Here is a 22,310-nt window from a genome sequence, read left to right on the forward strand (position 1 = left end):
GTGAGTGACTTCTTTACCGCAGGCTGTTTAAAAGGTCCAGACGTGAGGGGGTAGAATAGCCCTTACTCTCCAGCCAAGCACAGGCAGGGCTTCTCCCCAGGACATCGGCTGAGGCTTGTGCAGTCCTTGGTCCTTGCAAGGACGCCTGTTAGATGCTGGAGGAAAGCGCCCGCCCTCTTCCCCGGTGGACCCCCCTACATTTCTCTAGCACCTTCCTTAGCACGCACGGGCGTGTGGACGTGGGTGGTTGTGGTGTGTGTGCATCTCTGGCCTGGCTATCCTCCTTAGCATCGCTGTGTGACATCTGCACGGGTCACATTTACCGTTTGGGCCACTTCAAAGTGTCTGCATTCTCCTCAGTGGCATTGTTACGGTGTCTGTGGCCATAAAACCATGTGGGGTCACAGATTTGCCTATATCTGCATTGTTCTGTGTTTGATGGTCTTCAGGTTTTTCATTTTCTTCAGAAAACCTCTCAAGGCCAAGGACTGATTTATGGGAGGAAGAGCACTGACGCCGTCAGGGTGCGTGCTCTGGGGCCAGGGTCTGGCTCATTCTGTGGCTCTAGAGCCCCGTTGCCCCTTTACTCCCAGAGATGGAATGAGTTTGTTTCCCCCCGCCCTGCCCCCCTGCAGGAGTCGTGCTGTTTTCCCAAATCCGAGCCAGCATCCACTTCTCTCCCGGTTGTTCTTGTGCTAACTTGTGGGTATGGACATGTCCTGGCCGCACTGGGGGCTCCTTCCCTCCTGGTGGCCTGGCGCCTTCCCTGGATGCTGGCTCCAGGGGCATCACACGAGGAGCCAGACTAAGGTTCTGGTCTTTAGTGGAAATGAAAGTTACGTTGTATTTCGCTTTCAGAATGAGCGGACAAATCGGAGAAAAGAGACCTGAGGCCACTCCCCTCTCCCGTTAAAGTTCTTTGAACTCATATACTCTGAAACTTGTGCTCGGTGGTGTGCAACTGTGCGGGTTCTGACAGGTGTGTCCGGTTGTCTACCTGCTGCCGTCCCCTGCCTCCTGCCCTTGTTGGCCAAACCATCCTGTCCCTGTATCTCCTTGGCAACCGCTCGAGTGTCTGCAGTTCTGCGTGTTCCAGAACATTCCATCAGGGGAGGCCTACGGCATGTAGCCTTCCAGTCCGGCTTCCGTCCCTTCCGAGGGCATCTGAGATTCGTGCTGGTTTTGTGCGTGTCACGAGCGAGCGTTGTTCCACTGTGTACACCGATTGCCGTCTGCTCCTCCCCTGCCCAGCGGAGGGACCTCTGGATCACTTCTGGTTTCTGGCGATGACCAGGCCGCTGTCGGCATGTGTTTATCTTACTGATTTTTGTGTAAATGTAGGTTTTTAACTGGAGAAAGTGTCTGGATTGTAGGGTAAGCGCACGTTTGACTTGGTAACGAATGGCCCAGCAGCACCGTCTTTGTTCCAACCAGCTGTGGCTCTTGGCCCTAAGACTGCCTAAGACTGCCAGCTCCCGAAAACTTGAGCCATTCTGACGGGTCCGTGGGGCCCTTCTGCTGGCTGTCTTGCTCATTTCCTCGTGACTGAGGACGCGGTCTTTCCACTCACTTACTTGCCATCCCTGTGTCTTTTTGGGGAGATGCCTGTCGAGGTCTTCTGTCCGTGTGTCTTGCCAGGCTCTTCTCCTACCGTTGGGCTTGGGATTGCTTTATGTACTCGCCTCGTACCCTCACCTCCGCGGATATGAGTCGTGACCGTCCCTGCTTCGCAAACACCTTCAAGTCCGTCCATGGTCTGTCTGCTCATGTGCTCACCAGTATCTTCATGGAGCGAAAGTTTCTGCTTTTGAGGTCGGGTTTATCCATGTATATATACTTATATGCTTATATATATACTTATTAACGAATTGTGCTGTTGTGCATAAATTAGTGGAAGTGCTCTGCACTGACTCCTCCGCCAGCGGCCGGCTGTGCCTGGGGGCCCTTGCCGTCCGGCTCCCTCTGTCTTCATGGGAGCTGTCGATGTCTTCCCGCGTCATTCTTCTCCAAGAGGGTTTTGTTTGCTCCTTTCCAGGAGTATTTTAGAGTGATCTCGGTGAGATGGCCCAGGAAATCCTCTTGGGATGTTGAGTGGGCTTACACCAAGCACATAAATCAGTCAGAGGAGAATGGAGAACAATCCTGAATCTTCACTTGGGGAACAGAGAGTACCCCTTCATTTACCTAGGTCTGTGGTGTCTCTTCTGTGAAAGAAAGGCTTTTATTTTCTGGGGTACCTGGGTAGCTCAGCATCTGTCTTCAGCCCAGGCTGTGTTCTCAAGGTTCTCAGGATCGTGGGGTCGAGCCCCACATCCAGCCCACATGCAGCCGTGCATTGGGCTCCACACTCAACGGGGAGTCTGCTGCTCCTTCTTCCTCCGCATCCCACCCCCACTCACGCATGCCCTCGCCTCCCCCAAAATAAATCAATAAAATCTTTAACAAAAACGGAAAGAGAAGCTTTTATTTTCAAGATCCAGATCATTTATGTGTTTTGGTAGATTTTGTTCCCTCCTTTTTTCTATTTTCAGTGGTACTTCTTTGTAATCGATAGACTTTACTTTTGCTTTTTAAAGGTTTATGTATTTGTTTGAGGGGGAACTGTGCATTGGGGGAGTGGGCAAGGGGCAGAGGGAGAGGAAGAATCTCAGGTAGACTCATTACCGATCACGGGGCTCCACACAGGGCTGGAGCCCACAATCCTGAGACCTTGACCTCTTGCTTAGCCGGCCGACTGTACCACCAGGCGCCCCGATAGGCTTTGCTTTTTAGAGCCGCTTCAGGTTCACAGAGAAATTGAGCACGACGACGTGCCGCGTGCCCACAGCCCCCCCTCCTTAGCCTGAGCCCCTCCCCATTAGTGACGCTCACCTGCTAAGGGCTCATTACATCTGATGAGGGATGCCATTGTCAGTTGCAGCCCAGACTTGACCTTGGGGTCCCTCCTCGTGCCCACAGTCCTATGGGTTTAGACAAACACATGATGTCATGTATCTCATTCAAGCCTCATGTCACCTCGTGCTGCTGCCCTAAACATCCCTTGTGCGTGCTCCCTCCAAACCCCTGACCTTTCCCATCCCCGCAGCTCCGCCTTCTCCAGAATCCCACAGTAGGGAGCCTCCACACACTGGCTGCTCTCTCTTAGGGACATGCGTGTCCTCCTGCCAGGAGGACCCACGCCGCCCGCTCACCAAGCCGGCTCCTCCTTCCTGCTGCCTCACAGCCTCCTGCTGTCCGGCCTGCGGTCCTCCCACCAGGCGCACGGCGGGTGGAGCCTGCTTCCCTTCCGGCATCTCGCTCCTCTTCCAAGACAGGGATTTCTTAATTTTCTTACGTTTGACTTTATTTCCAGAGTGCTTTTATAACTCACATTAGGAACCACAGAAAATAACCTTTGCCGACAGAACCCTACACGAGCCGCCTTCCCCCTTTTCTACGCGTTTGTGTGCATTGCACTTTCCTTGTGCTTGTGAGGGGGGTGTGAGCTCAGGGTCGTGTCCTTGCCTTCCCTGCCCGCCAAGCAGGTGTGGCCCATGGAAGATGCCTGTGCAGACAGGGGACGGAGGGCCTGCTGTGGGCACCGTGTGCGGGTGTGATCAGGGACACAGCTGTGGGGACCCGCGCCGACCCGGGACCTGTGAGAGGAACCGTGGCCCGAAGCTGCAGGGAGGGCCGCTGCTCCCCCTTCGGCTGGAAGGCCACGTGGCGCTGCTGGGCGGGCCGACCGGCCTACCCTTAGAGCGGTTTTCCAGAGAAGGGTTAAAGCTTCAGGTCCTGCCCAGTAACATCAACAAGAGAAAGGTTGATTCCACATTTGGGGAAATTAAGAAAGTAGAGAAAGGATCAGGAAACAAAGCTGCCTCGTCCGCTCTCTTGAGGGAGACCGTGGCGTCCTTGTGTGTCCTCCGAGGTGTGTTTCCCAGAACCGTTCTCCCTCCCGCCCTCCCTCCCACGTACAGCGTGATGTCCGTGTAGTAGTTACCGAGCGGAGACGGCTCTCTGGGGTGGCACAGGCCTGCCGGGGAATCGAGCAGGACGTGCAGTGCTGTCCTCACCCCTGCCACCCCAACTGGCCCTGGGATGACCCTTCTGGCCCCTGTGCCCCCCGCTGCTGATGAGCAGCGTCCCTGGCTCACTGTCGCTCACTGAAGACCGCTGCCTGCCCCAGGCTGGTGTCTGGGTGTGCACACTTGTGCAACGACACGTATCTGATTACGAGACAACACAAATCCACCGCGATCCTCCCCGTGCCCCTTCCCTAAGCCCCCTGGCACCCAGCCTCTGGTCAACGTCCCCGCAGTCCCGCCTTCTTGGGAACGCCCCCCTCGCCGCTGGAATCCACAGTCGGGAGCCGGCTCAGGAACATGTGTGTCAGGGTTCCCGTGGCTTCAGAGCTCATGTCTCTGCAGCACTCGACTCACCGTCCACCATCCACATGGCCCACGGCCTGGGTATCCATCCCCGACTCCAGGGCACCCAGGTCGTGTCTCAGTTCGGGTAGCTGTGGGTAACGCCGCCGTGGATATCCATGTGCAGGGGTCACGTGGACCCACGCGGTCATCTCCTGGGGTAAACGCCAAGGCATGCGGCCGCTAGATCGCATGGTGGGCACGTGGCTGGTTTTGGAAGAAACCATAGGCCCCTCCCGACGCGGCAGCGCCTTTCCACGTTTCCAGCAGCCATGTGCAAGGGGCCCCGCGGCTCCACGTCCTGCCAGCGTCTGGTGCTGACCTGTTCTGGCCCACGGCCATTCTGCCAGGGGACAGTGGCATCTCCCTGCTGCTTTCCTCTGCATGTCTGCGAGGACGCACCATGGGGGAAACCTTCCCACGTGGGTGTTCGCCGCGCAGATGCCCCGGGTCGCGGTGTCTGTTTCCCTGTTGCTGAGTTTGAGATGGTTTTTGGGGGGGGTTTTCTGTACATTTTAGACACGAGTCCTTTCTGGATGTGTGTTTTGTAGATTTTTTTCCTCCCAGTCTGTGGCCTGAGTTTTCATTCCCTATATGTGATTTGATTCCTGCTTTTGGTTTTTTAAACCAAACTTTATACGATTGTTTAAAAGACCACTAAATGTTACTGAACACATGATTTCAGGGCACAGAGATTCCTGTTATGCAGATGTTTCTAAATTGACTTAAGCAGTTTCTTATTGCTACTTGGATTAAAAAATTTTTAAACATTGCAGAGAACATTCTAGTGCCCGTATCTCCTTGATAGCTGTCATTGCTTTGCTAGGATGTATTTTAAGAAATAGAATTATGGGGCTTGGACATACACACGGATTTGTGAATCTGGCTCTTGGGCAAAAAGGGTTTATCCATTCACACATTTATCCACAGATCCTTACTGAACCCCTGCAGCAGGTCCCGTGCTGTTCCAGGTGCTGGGTCGTGATGCCTGGCACAGGGATCTCCAGCTGTGCGCCCCCGGGCAGGCACCACGCCCCTGCACCCAGCTGCACGAGGCAGCAGGCCCCAGTCTGCTGTGGTCGCTACTGAACTCTGTTCTTTCTGTGTCCTGTCCGTGTGTGATCCGGCAACCTACAAGATCTGGGAAAGGTGTGTGTAAGTCAGGGATTTCCAATCGAGTACACAGTGGGACATGTTAGTTAAAACGATCCCCAGATGAGTTTAAATCTTTTTCTTACTCAGAAACGATATTCTTTGGTTATAATCCAATAGTCTTTTTATTATTGCTGATAGAGCAGTAACCAGAAAAAAAGGTGGAAGCCAGCCTCCTCACACACTTTGAAACCAATAACAAGCTTTTGTGTGATTTATCAAAGAAGACTGTCGTCGTGGGGCGCATGGGTGGCTCAGTGGGTTAAAGCCTCTGCCTTTGGCTCAGGTCATGATCCCCGGGTCCTGGGATCGAGCCCCGCATTGGGCTCTCTGCTCCTCGAAGAGCCTGCTTCCTCCTCTCTCTCTCTGCCTGCCTCTCTGCCTACTTGTGATCTCTGTCTGTCAAATGAATAAAAATAAATAAATAATAAAATCTTTTTTAAAAAAAGAAGACCGTCGTCATAAAAAATCATGAAATAGCTGAACTGAGTGACAAAGCATCCCATTCTCAAAACTTGTGAGTTGTGGCAACTGGTCCTTAGAGGGGAAATGACTGGTTTGCTAGGTGCTGCCCAGCCCTGTCCCTAGTCCTTTGTGCCTCACGCTGCTACCATTGCTGACTTTTCACCTGTCTTCCCTGTTAGATGGACATCTTCACGACAAAACTGTGCCTTTTCCTCTGTAGAGCAATCTCTGTGTGAGGCTGGTAGACAGAGGTACTGGACAAGTGATGGAAACCACACTTGTCTCTCCTCACCCTGCCACTGGAGGTCGAGTGCCCCTGGACACAGCCCTGGTCCTCTCCTGGCCTCATAGATGGGGATGGCGGCCCCAGGCCTGTCTTCTGCTGTGACAGGCTGCAGCCCCGAGACGGGGGCTTGTGGTCGGCCCGGGGCTGGCACCAGTGACCCCGGCCCAGGACACCACACATCTCCGAATACCACAGCATCCATTCAGTCGGAGGGGACGGGGTCGAGGGATTGCCTCCCCAGGGGATCCCAGAAATGCTAACCATGCACAGCCACTCGGAGTCTGGCTGCCACCCAGGGTGCGGCCTCTCCTCCTCTGGGGTGTTCAGGGCCTGTGCACGGGGTCAGGCTGACATGGCTAACGGCCCAGCTGTGTCCTCAGCAAGCGTGTCTGGGCATGGGGTGTGGAGGGAGGGATTCTGCCCATCCCAGGCCCCAGGCATGTGGGCTTCTCTCAGGATTGGGAACTCAGGTCCAGAGAATCGCCCCACATCCCACCCCTCTATGGCCGAGAATTTTCCCTTCTCAGGCCGCGAGTCTGCCTTTCACCCCTTGCGCCAGAAAAACGTGGTCAGAAGTAGACTGTGACCGTCATTTACGATCTAGGGAGCGCTTGGCCTTGGGGGCAGAACGGGGACAGTCCCTGGAGCTGTGTTAGGCATTCCTGGGGCAGATCCTGGCCACGGAGCTTTCTGGAAATGTGGTTCCCACACTGCTGTTGTGAAGCGTCCTCTGACCCTGTGCCGTTGACTATCCTGCAGCCCCAGACAGCTCATCAGCGTGAGAACAGGAGGCAGGAAGGGGGCTCCGGAAAATGAGAGGTTTTCCTGGAATCCTGCGGGGGAGGGGAGGGGGGTGCCATCCCATTTCCCCATTTCCGCCCAATGCCTCCCCAAGTGGCCTCGAGCTTTGAAGCCTCTGGATCCCGCCCAGTTAGGCTCTTGGCTGCCCAGCATGGAAAATGGCCCGTGGTAGGACAGCGATGTCAACGGTCTCAAGAAAGCAAGGGCCCAGCACGCTTCCCTCCTTGTTTACACCATAGCATGAAATAGGATGGCTTCATGCTTCTCTTGGGGTTCTCAGGTTACCCGGGAAGCTTGAACTACGTGCTGTTGGTGGAGCAGGAAGGGTGCTTTGGAAGGTGGGGCAGTGGGCGTCCCGAGAGGAGCCGTGGGTGGGGGGGGGATTCCTTCTCCTCCCTTCACATTCTTGCCAGGTGAGTGCCAGGTAAAATCAGGTGGGGGAGGTTGTCAGGTGCGGGTGTTTGGAGAAGGTGGTGCTTGCAGACAAAGGGGACAGAGGCCTTGTCCTGGGCATGTAGGGAGACAGGTGAGGGTCTGTTTGCCACGGACCCCCACGCCCCCCTGTGCTGCTCCCCGTGGTAACACAGCCCATCACCAGACTGCTTCTGGGATGTGGGGATGTGATGGCCGCAGGGGTCGGGGTGAGGGCCCTGCTTGTCAGGCAGTGTGTGTTCCTTCGTGCTTCTGGAATCTTGTGCCCTCTGCACGCACAGTCGTTAAAGCAATTAAATAACGAAGGGAAGGAAGAAACAAAAGAGATTTGCTTTCCACTTATGTATTCACCTCCCATTTCCTGCATGTGTGCTATAGGGATGTGGGGGTATGGGGGACTGACGGAGACCTCAGACCTCAGGCACCTGGTACCCAAAATGTCGCGGTGAGGGCAGGCAGAACCCCTCTGAGCTGGCGCTCTGTGGGGTTGGGTGGTGGGGGAGAGATGGAGGTGCCCTCGAAGCTGGGGGTCTGCTGGGCACAGAGGGAGGAGGGCTGGACAGGACTCCTCGGTGGCACTTGTAGGTGGATAGGCTGCGTCGGCTGCTGCTACCAGCCCTCCCATGTTTTCCCCCACAGGAAGAAAACAGACAGATTCTGACACAGCAAAAGTCAGACTCTCATGACGAGGAGGTCTCCCCGACCCCACCAAACCCTGTGGTGAAAGCTCGCCACCGCCGCGGGGGCGTGAGTGCCGAGGTGTACACAGAGGAGGATGCCGTGTCCTACGTGAGGAAGGTGGGCCCCCTCGTCCTAACCCCAGGGTCCCTGCTTCCCTCATCCTCACCCCGGGGTCCCTGCTCCCATTCCCCATCCTCACCCTGGGGTCTCTGACCTTGGTCGTGCTCCCTTCTGCTCTGAGAGGGGCCACAGTGGTGGACTGTCATTGTCACAGTCACTGCCCACAGGCTTGTGGTGTGTGGGTAGAGGAGACCAGTATCCAGATCACATGATCCCTGTCCTCCTGGAGCCCAGCCTCAGAGCCACCAGTGGGGATTTCCTCCTCCACGTTGCTGTCCCTCAGTGTCCATCCCTCAGGGCTGGCGCCCAGCCCTCCGCTGCTACAGCGCAGTGGGTGCACCTGCATCAGGACGGGCTCTGGAGCATGAGAGCCCACAGGGTGTCCCTGTGTGCAACAGTGTACGGGCCTGGCCTCCTGCCTTCCCCAGGCACGTGGGGCCTGTCGTTTCCACCTTGTGCGTTTATACCCTCTAGACCCTCACTTATATTTTTTCTCTTGGTATTTTTAGTTCTTGATCCCTTAAAAAAGTTAATTGGTGGAATACGTGTAACGAGCAGCTCCCCATGTCTGTGAGCCTGGGTGACTGTGACGCTCACTCTCTGTCTGTGTAGAGGCGGGTGTCCGAGAGCAGGTGCCGGCAGGCTGGTTCTTGGCGGGAGCCGCACCATCTCCCATGTCCTCTGGTGGCGAGGAGAGCGGGAGAGTGGGCTAATCCCGCCAGGGCCTGCCTCCAGATGCCACACGATAGGCGGGGCTTCAGCACACAGGTTTTGGGGACTGTCCATGCAATACTCGGGCTGCATTTCCATGCAGAGTTGAGGGGCCCCGAGCACACGCATGCTGCCGCTGTCCCCCGTCTGTCTGCAGGACCCTCGGGGATGCTCGCAAGTCTGACTATGGTTTCCCCTGCAGGTAATCCCCAAGGACTACAAGACCATGACGGCGCTGGCCAAAGCCATCTCCAAAAACGTGCTGTTTGCTCACCTGGACGACAATGAGAGAAGGTAGGAACCCATGAGACAGTGGGGCCAGGACCGACACTCCTCCCCGGGCCTCGCCGGCCCCTGGCCACAGGGGACACATGCCTGCCCGGGTCAGGCTCTGAGGCTTCCGTGTGCCCTGGTCATCCACAGATACCTGTGGCCTCGACGCCAAGTCACACAGCCCCCACGGGTCCCAGGAGTGGCTGTGGGGTAGGGTCTTTCCAGGGGGCGGCTCCCAACATCTGTGGGGGCCTCAGGGGCCGAGTGCCAGGAATTGAGACCCTACAGATAACTGGGAGAAAATCCCTGGGACTGATCTGGGTTAGTGCTTGTGGATTTATGCATGTGCGTGAATTCTTGTCACAGCGTGGGCTCACAGCCCGCACGGTTTGTCCCGCTCGTGGGGCGGGGAACCTCCGTCTGTCAGGAAGGGTCTGTGTGGTTTGTAGTTCCTGTTTCCGCCGAGCTGCTCCTCAGCCCTTACTCCCCTCCCTCAGCTGCTTGCGCCTTGTCACGGTCCATGGCACTTCCATGACCACAGCTGTCCTGTGCGCTCACCTTCGGTCCTTGATCGTTTCTTCCCTCAAGTTAAATCCCTCGATGTGGATGAAAGGCTGTGTAGGGTTTGGGTTTTTCTCTCTTGTTTCTCAACTTCGGCGAATTCTGTTTCTCAGTTAGATGACCGAGCACGTTTGGATGATGGAGCTCTACAGAGTCCAAATGCCATGCAAATCTGTGGACCAGGGAGACAGCCCCCTCACAGCCCCGTTCCATGATGGCGGTGGGCCCTTCCGCGCCAGTGTCCCGGGCTGGCGGGCGAGTGCAGAGCGCTGCCTACACGGGAGGGGCCCCAGCAGCAGAGAGGCTGAGGCAGAGAGACGTGGCAGGGCAGGGCGGAGGGGGTCTTGGTGGGTGTGGTGCGTTTTCCTGGGCTGCTGTGGCATCGCAGGTGCGGGCCACCTGGGAAGGCTGCGGGTGCATCCAGAGGCCTGGTGCTCCGGGCCTCGCCTGAGGTGGGGCCGCTTCTGGAGTGTCCATGGCGGGATGTAGCTCGAACCATGATCCAGAACGTCTTGGGGGTGTGTGCAATGCCTACCCCTTGGGGCCACACAGGCACGACGGGCAGGATGGAGAGGACAGGTCTTGGCATGGGCCCCCCCACAGCCCCAGCAGCCCAGGAGGGTCTTGCCATGCTGAGATGCTCAGGATTCAGCCTCCGTATGCCCCAAATGCAGTCTCAGGTCCTTGCAGGGCGGGCACAGGGAGGTTGCTCCGAAGAGGAGACACCCTGTGACCACAGAGGTGGAGACCAGCAAGGTGACTTTGGGCTATAGGCCACCAGCCACCCCCAGAGGCAAGAGGGGCTGGAGGGCTCCTTCCTGGAGCCTCTGAGGGCACAGGGCCCTGTGGCCTCTCGATTTCCACCTTCTGCGGCTGATTCTGGGCTTCTGGGCTCCAGAACTGGGAGACTGAACGTTTCCACTGTTCTCATTTCTCCTAATGGTGTGTACCTGGCAGTTATGGTCTCTGTCACCAGGTGGGAACAGATGACTCAAGAGCTGTATCTTTATGAACTTGAAAGTGAACGTCAGTAATTCTGTCCAGATTTAGACCTGGCTTCTGAGTAGGTGATGCACTCACATGGATCGAAACCCAAAGGTGCCAGGGGTCCAGAGGGAAGTCATGAGCTGTATGGAGGTGGTCCCAGGACCCTGACTCGTCCCTGGGTCCCTCTGCAGGTCCCTTTCTGCAGACAGACTCCCCACCCTCAGCCAGGAGGTCAGAGGCTCCCCTCAGTGGCCACACAGACCTCTGTCCTTTCTTCACCGGGTTTCAGTGGTCAGGGGACGGATGGCTGTGGGTCGTGCCTGGGTCCATTGGGGTCCGGCAGATGTGTACTTTGGTGCCAGCCTGGGGGAGGAGGCGCCCCTCTGGGTAGACAAGAGGACACAGCTGCCCAGCGGTGCAGTTGGACTTTGATCTCAGATCGGGCCTGTAATGTGCACCTGTACATGGCAGGTCCTGGTCCCATTCCTGCCAGCCAGCAGGCTGGGCGCTCCCCCAGATCAGGCCCAACCCTGAGTGCAGGCACAGTGATTTGGGGCCCTGGGAGCTTCCCTTCCTGTTGCCAGAGCCACAGGGGAGGCTAACCAAGCATCGTAACCCCGGCATCACGGAGCTTAGCAGCCATGCCCCTCTTCAGAGCCTGCGTACTGACAGACAAGGCCACTGTCAACAGAGCAGGTGAGGCATGGGGCCTGCATGTTCATGGAGGCCCAGGCTCCTCCGGCTGTGGTTTGGAGACGTCCTGTGTTGCCACCAGAGATGTGTGCCGGCCGGAACCACGGGCCTGGCCTAGCTGCCGGGATACTGTGCTCAGAGGAGGGAGACGGGGAACGGGCTCCTCAGCAGCCTCCACCTGACCTCCCATGTGTGGCTTACAGCTCTGTGAGCATCGCCCTCTGTGCCCCTGTGGTCTTGCTGTGCTGCTTTCCTGTGTGAGGGTAGGGGGTCTCCCGTTGTGCAGGGTATACCCACTTATCCACTTACCAGTTGAGGGACACTTGGGCCACTCCCACTTTTGGGTGGTTGTGCAAAACACTCCTGTGAACACGGCTCTTGGAGCCTCTGGGCCGCACACCTCGGGGTGTGGGTATTGGAGCCTCTGGGGCACACACCTAGGAGTGGCCTTTAGGGCATGTCCTCCCTCCACGTGTGCCTTTCCAAGGAGCCCCCAGACTCCGCTGCCCTTCTGGCCCTACTGAGCTTTGAGCCTGCCCTTCCGTGGGGGCCATGTGCCCCCTCCGTGGCAGCTGTGTTTGTGGCACAGCCTTCACACCCTTTCGGAGCCCGTCCCCAGCTTCCAGGCAGGGGTTCCGGGCAGAAGCGGGTGCAGGGCTGGTGAGGCCTGGGGACAAGCAGATCTGAGCACTCTCTCTGGCCGTCTTGGCTGCCTGTGTCCAGGAAGAGTTTGTGCACGGGTCCTGTGCCCTTGGCCCTGCGTTTCCAGAGTCACATGGTTCCCACTGCCTCGGACTTTTCTGGATCCAGGAGCCAGGTGGACTAGAAGTGCAGGAAGCAGATGGTCAGATTGGAAATTCCTCTTGGCGAGGCGGGCTTGGGAAGAGCGTTTTTCTGCCGCAGGAAAACTCACTTTCCATTTTGAAACCCCGAGGGGAACCTTTTTCTGGCCGAAGCCTCTGAAGAAGGCGGATGGTTCAGGAAGTGGACTCCAGAGGGAGCGGGCCGGAGACAACTTCTCTTGACCTTTCACTTGATGTCCTCTGCACAGCATCCAAGTTCTTTGCTTTTTCCAGTTTACTAGAAGCCGGGCTCGGCAGCCCGGGCTGTGGTTTGGGGCACATTCTTTCCAGGTTCGCAGAGTGCCTGGCACGCCTCGACTCAGAGCTGCCTCCCGCGGGGGTGGTGGAAACAGCCCTCTGCTCCGCTAGTATGGTGAGCGTCTTTGTGCTTAAAGCCCCCCCGGCAAGCTCAGATGGGAGACAGGTGACCCCGTGGCCGCAGGGAGGGTGGTCTTGCCCTGGTCAGGTCACGGCGGCATCTCTTCTTCAGTTTGTGTGGGGGTGCCCCCGGTTTGTGTGAGCTTCTTTGTTCAGCAGAAGGTAGTGCAATGGAGCTGTGGGGGAGGGCTGCTCACCCTCCGAACATCCTTGTTCTCTCTCCTAGGACAGCACCCCCCCCCCCCACCCAGGTGAACGTTGCTGAAGGCTTTCTCTAGCCATTTCCCCTCTGTCTGTAACAAGGGTGTGTCTGTTGCCGGAGGCCACACTGACTGTCATAGCAGAGCCAGGGTTCCTGCAGGAGTCCCTGGGGCTCCAAAACCTGTGTTCTCTGTCCCCCACTCCTGTAACGACAGGTCATGTGCTCCTGCAGGAGGAAGGAACACGGGAAAGCAGGTGATCCAGAGATGGTCGTCAGGAGGTGCCCAGGTGTCCTGGGGTGAACTGGGAATGCTGGGAGTTGTCTCTGGCTTGCCGGGTCTGGGCAGCCACAGGGAGGACCAAGAGACCCCCGAACACACTGTGTCAGGCCAGAGATGTGTTAAACACATACACACCCAAACTCACACACACACACACACACACACCGGTACACGTATGCAAACACACACACACTTCCCTGTACACACAAACGCACACTCACGCACACACATACTACAAAATTGAATGTATGTTAAAAGGTCTTTTGGAAGGAGACCATTGAATCATGTCATTAGGGTGTCTAATGACGTTCTTTGGGACTCAGTTTCCTCAAGTGTCAAATGAGAGTCATAAAACCTACTTTGAGGGTTACAGTGAAGAGCGAGTATAGTAATGTTTATGGGTATAACATTGTCCCCATCCCACTATCCCCATTATCACCACCATCATCACCATCCCCATCATCATCAAAGCCATCATCACCATCACCACTTTCATTACCATCCCTATCCCCATTATCACCACCACCATCATCCCTATCCTTATCATCCCCATTATCATCATCATCCCCCTCATCTCCATCATCACCATCACCATCATCCCCATCACCATTATCCCCATCAACATCATCATCATCCCCATCATCTCCATCATCACCATCATCATCCTCATCCTCATCCTCATCATCATTATCCCCATCATCCCCATCATCATCACCATCATCCCTATCATCATCATCATCACACCATCATCCCCATCATCATCATCACCATCATCCCCATCATCACCATCATCATCATCACCACCATCTCCATCATCCCCATCATCGCCAGAATCATCCCCATCACCATCATCATCCCCATCCCCATCATCACCATCATCCCCATCATCATCACCTTCATCACCACCACCCTCCCTCTTCCCCTCCTCACCATCACAGTCTTCATCCTTCTCCTCCTCCACTTTTTGGTAGCTCTTTTGTGGGGTGGAGGGCAGGCTGTGTCATTGGGCTTCTCCCTGGATACCACTTTGCCCCTCTGAGGCTGGCCTAGACCCCCACACGGACCCCACAGCCAGGCCTCACTCCTCTCAGTGTTTAGTCTGAGGCCATTCCACAAGCTCGTTCTCGGGTCCATCCTGGGCCTAAGGTAGGTACGCTGGCCGCTCTGGGCCTCAGGACACTGCAGAAAGGCATGTGGAAGGCCTGCTCATCCCCTAACATCGGGGTACAGAAGAGGGTATTGAGGCTCAGTGAGGGGAGGGCCCTTCCCCATTGTCCCTCGCTCTAGGTCACAGTAGACGTGCTAGCTGGGGCTGGAGCCCCTTGTGCCCTGGGCCAGCCCCTTGCCACTCCCTCTGAGCCATGCAGCAGGTGTCCTGGCTGGGGCTGGAGCAGGTGTCTTCCTGCCCCTCCGTCACCCCTCTGCTGTGTGGAGTTCCTCCAGGTGAGGGTGCCAGGGGCGCACTGCAGTAGCGGTGCGAGCTACTGTGAGCAGTTGCAGATCTCCTGTCTTTCCTGGGGTTGCCAGGGGCACCCTGCTTAGGGACCCAAAGAGCCTCAGAAGGCAGCCTGCAGTGTCCTCTAGGCCCTGGGCCATCCGAGAACAGTGGCCTGGCCCCAAGGGTGCACCCCAGACTGAGAGAGGGAGCAGGGAGCAGCTGGGTTCAGTTGGGTCCCTTCCCGGCTTGCTGTGCTTCAGGTGCCTGGAGATGAGCATCGCGGTGCCCCTGGGAGTCCAGAGCGCGGTAATGAGGAGGCTCCGTGTGTGCGGTTTGGGCCATGCAGGCAGTGCTGTGCTTTGGGCCCTCGGCTGGGGCCCTATTACCAGAGCTGCCAGACGGGCGGGCGAGGGCATCTCACCCTGGGGTGGCCTTCCTGGCAGCAGCCCCGCTCTCTGCAGCTCTAATTAAAACAGGCTCTGGCGGGAGCGCCGCACCGCTGGCCCGAGCAGCTGTCTCCTGGTATCTGCCACCGGCTCTCCCGCCTGCCGCCCGCCCTCGCATCTCCAGCAGCCTGTTTTTCCCCAGATTGGCTGGGGCCCCCAGGTGATGGGAAAAACACGCCGTCTGCTGGATTCACATGCAGCCTTTGCTTCCCCTGCTGCTTCGGCTCTTTCCCTCCCTCCTGGCTCTGGCGCAGGCCTCTCGGCTTCTCTTTGAGGCAACATGAAAACACAAAATTAGCATTTTGGGGAATGCAGGGCCTCCTCTTAGGAGGAGGTAAATGGTCAAACAAGCAACGGGTTTTCGTTTTCGTTTTTGTGTTCGTGTTGCATGCAGCCTCCTGTTCTGGGCAGGAGACCTCGAGGCTGCTAACTTCCGGGGCACGGGAGCCGCATTCCATGCGAAGCTGGGAGCTGGAGCTTGCATCACATGACCTGTTCTGAGCCGGTCCCCAGACCTCAGGCCTCATGGGCACCGTTGTGTTAGAACAAGGCAGACGGGGGTGCCTGGGTGGCTCAGTGGTTGGGCATCTGCCTTTGGCTTGGGTCGTGGCCCCAGGGTCCTAGGATGGAGCCCCGCATTGGGCACCCTGCCTGGCGGGAAGCCTGCTTCCTCCTCTCTCACTCCCAGTGCTTGTGTTCCCTCTCTTGCTGTCAAATAAATAAATAAATCTAAAAAAACAAAAACAAAACAAAACAAAAAACACGGCAGACTGGCTTTGCTGCTGATGGTGCTGGGCTGCTGGGCACAGAGAGTGTCAGCCGGCGCTCAAAGGCCCCCAGTGAGGATAGGGAGAAGTGAGGACTGGGCTGCACTGGGCTGACCCGCTTCCCGTATGCTGGCACCACACAGCTCAGTGACCCCCCGCCCAGGAAAAGGGACAGTCAGGTAAAAAGTGCCCAGGATCAAGTCGTGTGGTCAGAAGTCGAACGAGGTGCAGTTTCAGTTTTCTGTGGCGTCTTAGCTGGGGAGGGGTGTCCAGGGCCCATGTTCCTGGGGATCCGGGTCGCAGAGCCCGGCCCATCTGATTATGGGATCGGTGGGAGAGCCTCGGGGCTCTGTTGTCCAGTGTGGACATCTAGCGGCTTGCCGTGGATCCTGCCTGTCTGTGGTCTCGGTGGTTTGGTGCCGTGATGCTTTAAGACGTCTAGAATCAAGAGGGGCCATGCCCAGGGTGCCACAGACTCAGCCTTTCCCCATGTTCCTGCACCTAATCAGCTCCCCTGTTGATGCTGCCCCACAGGCTCCCAAAGATGGTTGGTTTGGGCGCCCAAGATCTTTCTGCTGCCCGTGCCCATTATATGGAGGCCCAGGGAGGGGGTAGGATGGCCCAGTTGCTCAGGGGCAGGAAGCGAGTCCTGAAAGGATGCGCAGCAAGATGCCCCCTGGTGGTGAGCGGGCCCACTGGCTTCCAGACCTGGTGGGTGCCTCAGGTCCTGGCTCCCCTCCATTCTTGAGCTGTGGCCACTAAAGTTAAGTGATTTGCCTGCCAGCTGGCTGGGGTCGGGGGGTTGTAGGGAGAGGCCAGGGTGAAGGGCGGGTGGCCCGGAAGGAGGACTGTGATTCCCCACACTTGTCCCCATCTCCATGAGGACTCCATGGGGGCCTGGCCAGTGTCCCTGCTCCCATTTGTCAGCCAGGAAAATGGGGCCCAGAGGGAGGCAGGTGAATGGTCCAAGGTTTCATGGATTCTCTGGGGCATCCCCGGTCTTCCTGAGAGAGCCTGGCACACGCCCTGGGTTCATGCAGAGTGAAAAAGCTGAGAGGGACCCTGCAGCGTCATTCAGGTAATGCTGGGCCCTGTGTCAGAGCCCAGTGGGTGGCTGGCAGCTCTGGGTCCCTCCTGACCCACACAGCCGTGCAAGTAAGTGGTGGGCTGAGGGGCACCTTGCTTGCCCGGGGTCCCACAGCTGGTGCTCAAACCAAAACCTGGTGCTCGCTGATGAGTCCCTGTGGGCATGTCCGTGCGGGTGTCAGGACCCCGAGACACAGCTGTATCTCCTGCGAGACCCCTCTAGTGGGGACGGGTACTCACACAGTGAACAGTCCTTTTCCGAGCTGTGGCTGTCCCACGGCCATCTGCCCAACACATGGGGTCACAGAGGAGGAGTGGACCCCATCCTCCCCGTCCTTTAGGGGAGCTCACTTACTAGACCCAGCGACCTTTGAGTCAGTCTTCAAGGACAGGCAGAGGAGAGGGGGGAGGGCGTTGGAGTAGTGGGAACAGTGTGGGCGAAGAAAGGACGGACTTGCCATGGCAAGTGCTGAATTCGGGTAGGAGCCATGGGCTCCATGGGAGGCCCCCATTGTCTTAAGTGCCAAGAGGTGCAGACGATAACCCGGGGGGCCTGTGCGGCCATCCCCCGTGCAGACACTTTCAGGGTCATTCTTCCCACACGGGGTGTTGCATTGGCCCCCCATGGTCCTGCCTTATTCCTTTCAGATGTCAGCGCCCTGGGGTCAAAGGGCATCCCCTTCTCATTTTGGAAGGTGCCTCGGGACAGACGGCCCCACCTTCCAACGGCCCTGTGCTGTGTGTGGCGCTTGCGCTGGCCCTTCCCGCCCTTCCTGCTCACCCCAACATCTGCTGGGAAATGGCAGCTCGAGGTCAGGGTCGTTTCTGGGCATGGACCCTGGGCTTGGGAGGCCCCCCCGTCTCCCTTTCATGCTCTGCCGTACTGAAATCTAGAGTCTTCACACCGGAGCCCCATGTGGCCCCTGAGCAGGGCACCCATCAGGGTGAAGGACCCACGCTTCTGTCCACCAGTTACTTGGTTTCTGCGTTCTCTGCAAATCGCCCGATTGATCCTGTGCTTGTTGTTTTTTCGACTGGTTTGCGTGAGTTATCGGTCAACTGACAAAATCAGGCCTTTGATGATTAGCTGTAGAGCAGTTATTTTGTGATTGGACTCTTCTGTTTGTCTATGAAATTCTTTTGTCATGTGGAAGTTTAAAAAAATTTTTTTCCATAATTCTTTTATTGTGGTAAAACATGTACAACTCAGAAATTTACCACTTTGACCATTTCTCAGTGTCCAGTTCAGGGGCACTGTCTACCCCGTCTGGCTCCAGAACGTTCCATTCCCCCCCGCGCCCCCCTGCCCCACAGAGACCCTGTCCACACGGATCCCCGCCTGCTCCCCAGCCCCGGCCCCGCCATCTGCTCTCTGTGTCTGTGAGTCTGACGAATCCAGGTCCTCTTGTGTGTGGGGTCCCTGTGCGTGTCCTTTCATGTTTGGCTAGTGTCCTCAGGGCTTTTCCCCGTGGGGGCAGGGGTCCCGTCCCTCTGTCTTGAAGACTGACGCATTGTTCTTCCATGGAGTGGGCCACAGCACTTTCGTGTCACCCGTCCACGGGCAAGCTGTCCTTCATGTTAGCAGGCTGACCTTCCTTCCTTTATGGCTCCTGGCGTTCTACAGAACGCCTCCCAGACGTCAGGACGATAAGTAAACACCCTGTAATCTTTTCTAGAACCTTCCCAGTTTGCCGCTTGTTTTTCTTTCAGCGATTGAAGGCTTGACTCACCAGGGATTTTGTTTTGGTTTAAGAGCATAAACGCCGCTGAGTCTTCCCAGACAGCCGTGCATGTGGACTCTGCCCTCCGCATGGAGCTGGCCCTCCGTCTGCTCACCCAAACCGCCCCACGGGTGGGGGTCTGTGTCAAGACGCCGTCTGCTCTCTGGATGGCTGGGGCCGCATTTTCAGAAGGCCCCTCTGAGGGGTTGTATGGGCCTGGAGACCCCAGGGGGTGGCGGCTTTCTTTGGGGGGAGCTGCTGCTGGCCCAGCATCTGGGTGGGGGTCCCAGGAGCCTCTGAGGGGGTCGGCCCAGGATTTAGCAGCCCCTAAGGGGCATCCAGGATGGCACGTTCAGGTGTCTGTTGTGGGGAGCCCACGGGTGGTAGGGGGAACACATGTGTGGGGGTTTCAGGTCTGCCCTGCTGAGAAGGGGCGCACGGACATCCCAGATCTGCGTGTGTGTACACGCGTGTGTTGTCTGTGTGCCTGTGGTGTGTGCGTTCGCATGTGTGTGGGCATGTGAGGCATGTGTGTCCTTTACTACCAGAGAGCTCCTTACTCTGGGGCATTGTGAAAGCCGTTCTAGTGACTCTCTGTTAGTAGAAATGACTGCAAGGTACTATTTTTACAAGTTCTTTTATGGTGGGGAATCGCAGACGTGAGCAACCAGGGAGGGAAGAGCGTGACGAAGCTCGCGGCCCCCGCACTCCCGTTCCCTCTCCGCGCCGCTCCGTCCTCCCTCTGTCCTCCCTCCCACTCTCCCACCCTGGATTCCCGAAGCTCCGCTGTCAGATGGCTGGGCCGTAAATATTTCAATGTGAGAGGCGGAGGTTTCATCCGCGCACGTCCCTGTGATCACTCCACGTTTGGCACGCATGTTCGGGGTGGTGTGGCTCTGCTCGCCGGTCACGCCCAGAGCTGCCAAGGGCCGGCTCACGTTTCTGAACGGGGCGCACTCCTTCCTATGTTGGATCCGGCCTCCTGGACGGTCCCCCAGCGGGGTTGGTGCTGTCCAGGGTGCCTGCGGATCGCGACCTGAGCGTGTGAGCCCCCCAGAAGCGAAAGGGAGCCAGGGTCCTCTGGAACTTAGCCGGCGGGGCTCTGCGTGCTGTCCACGGGGCTCCTGAAGGCCCAGCCTCCCTGAGCTGCGTCCTGTGCAGCAATAGCTGGCCGGCCTCGTCCTTCGGGAAGAGCGACAGTTGCTGGGACTTGGCGAAACAGAGATGGGGTGCTTTGACTCCAGGAGCCGCCATGGCGAAGAGCGACCTCCAGCCATCAGCTGCTAAATCCCTGTTTCCACTCCTGCCCGCAGCGCGGTCTCTGACCCTGCCTGTGCCCCTACTGTGAGGCTATTGGCATGAAGCCCTCTCGTAACAGAGGCTGGCCCCTGTCACTGAGGGAGGGCGCCGGGTGAGCTCCTCTGGTCATCCCTCCATCTCTCACTCCTTCATTCATTCCTTATCCACCCAGGTTCCCCTGACCTTTCCTGGCCCTTTTTTTTTTTTTTTTAAGATTTTATTTATTTATTTGAAAGAGAAAGAGCACAAGGTGGGTGGGGGCCAGGGGCAGAGGGAGAAGCAGGCTTCCCGCCGAACAGGGAGCCCAACGCGGCACTCGATCCCAGGACCCCGGGACCATGACCTGAGCTGAAGGCAGACGCTTCACCGACTGAGCCCCCAGGCGCCTCTCCCCGACTTTTTAGAAAAGAAAGTTTTCTAAAGACTGGTTGTGGGGCTGGAAGACATCACTGTCTCCAGAGCTGGTTTTGCCCGGGGACTCACACAAGTCTGTGGACCGGGGTTTCCTCCCCGCTGTGGACTTGGAGAGCCCTTGATCTGTGTGATCTCATGAAGCTCTCCCAGGGACCCTGCACCATTGTCTGGCCAGGCCCAGAGGGCTCTTCTCTGCTCTGGAGCGGGGGGTGAACATCAGGGCTGCCACGTTCTCTGAGCGTGGCTGTGTGCTCTGTCCTGGGCAGGGTGCTGTGAGGGGTCATGAGCTGGGTGGTAGAGCTTTGGCTCCTGCCCTTGAGAAGCCCTCAAATTCCAGGCCTGCGAGAGTTTCAGCACCAAAAGGGAAGGAGCCCAGGAAAGCTTCTAGAAGGTGGAGGGCTTGGGTTATGCTCTGAGAGGCAGCAGTGCTGGAGACCGTTTTGCTGGTAAGTGGAGGCTGAGTCAGCCAGGGGAGCCAGAGGTGTCTAGGGAGAGCCACTTGGGACAACCTTGGGCTCGGGCCTGGCCTTGCTGTTTGCTGGCTGTGTGACTTTGGCAGACGACATGGCTTCCGCGAGCTTCGGGAGTGCTCCCTGTGTCTCGGAATGCAGAAGCTCACTCCCCGCATACTTGCTCCTCAAGTGCAATGTGATTATGTGTGTGTATGTGATGTGATTCTGCATCATTCTAGAGTGGGGGAGGGTCTCTGCCAGACACAGCAGCTAGGGAAGGCCTCTTGGGGGGCCAGGGAATGTTTCACCCAAGACCTGCAAAGTGGAGCATCAGGAGGCTTGTTTCTGGTCTGACCACCAGGGACAGCCCAGGTGGTCGGAGGGGACCAGGTATGGGGGAGGAGAGAGTGACCCGGATCCTGCCTTTCTGCGGGCCGGGGTCTTCTAGCAGGACACTCGGACCCCAGGGTGCAGGCCCTCCAGGGGCCACTCACACAGGGTCAGAGTCCCCAGTTTCAGCTTCAGATTCATATTTGGGTCTGAGTGGCTGGAGATGTGTTTACAGTTGCTGTCACCTTTCCCAGCCTTTTCTCTTAGAATGACCTCCAGTGTGAGAGGGGGGTCTTACCTGGGTGGGTTGCCCGGAGATGTAGAACCCTTAGGCCACTAGATATCGGGACAGAGACCGTTTTCAAGCAAAGCACAAAAAAAATCAGTGCAGGTATAGAACCTCTAAGTGAGAAGTGTCTGGGTGGTTTAGTCAGTTAAGCATCCGACTCTAGATTTAGGTCTCTGTGCTCAGCGGGGAGTCTGCTCCTCTCTCTCTCTCTCCCTCTCCCTCTGCCCCTTCCCCCCCTTGCACGCCTGCTTTTTCTAAAATAAAGAAATAAATCTCTTAAGAAAAACCTCTGAATGCCATGTTTCCAGAACAATTGTAATCTTTCAATTCAATAGTTTATAAAAAATGTTAGTGTTTATGTTTAGTCAGCCAATATTAAAAAATACTCCATGCTCAGTGACGTCTTGTTTTCAGTAGCTGGTGAGTGTCTGGCCGCAGGGGCGTATGGGTTCTTGGAGAGATGGGGCCAGTGGGACGCAGGTATACAAGAGGCATCTATTACAGGAGCCAGTGTGCATGGTTGAGGAGGCTGAGACCCAGCCGGGCCGGCTGTTGTGGTCTGGCCAAGTCTGAGGGCCTGAGACCCGGAAGCCTGGCTGGGTGTGCTCCAGGGACAGGAGGAGGCAATGTCCCAGCTCACGCAGAGAGCCCACTCCCCTGCTCCCCGTTTTGTCCCCTCTAGACCCTCAATGGATGGGACAGGGCCAACCTGCCTCGGGGATGGCCATCTCCCCTCAGCCCTCTGGCTCAGGTGTTCATCTCCTCCAGAAGCACCCCACAGCCTGGAGAGAATGT

General features: G+C 57.2%; 1 protein-coding gene across 3 annotated transcripts in view; it reads left to right on the forward strand.

Moving 5' to 3' along the window:
- PRKAR1B (protein kinase cAMP-dependent type I regulatory subunit beta) overlaps positions 1 to 22,310 on the forward strand; it is a 77,679-nt gene that overhangs the window by 13,198 nt on the left and 42,171 nt on the right. For all 3 annotated transcript variants that reach the window (XM_032872856.1, XM_032872855.1, XM_032872854.1), the window contains exons 3-4: positions 8,185 to 8,343; positions 9,260 to 9,351. In XM_032872856.1, the coding sequence (XP_032728747.1) occupies positions 8,185 to 8,343; positions 9,260 to 9,351 (251 nt within the window). The remainder of the gene's footprint in view (positions 1 to 8,184; positions 8,344 to 9,259; positions 9,352 to 22,310) is intronic.

The sequence above is a fragment of the Lontra canadensis genome, unplaced genomic scaffold (genome assembly GCF_010015895.1).
Source record: "Lontra canadensis isolate GAN:19392208 unplaced genomic scaffold, GSC_riverotter_1.0 scaffold45, whole genome shotgun sequence".
In the NCBI taxonomy this organism is placed as follows: Eukaryota; Metazoa; Chordata; class Mammalia; order Carnivora; family Mustelidae; genus Lontra; species Lontra canadensis.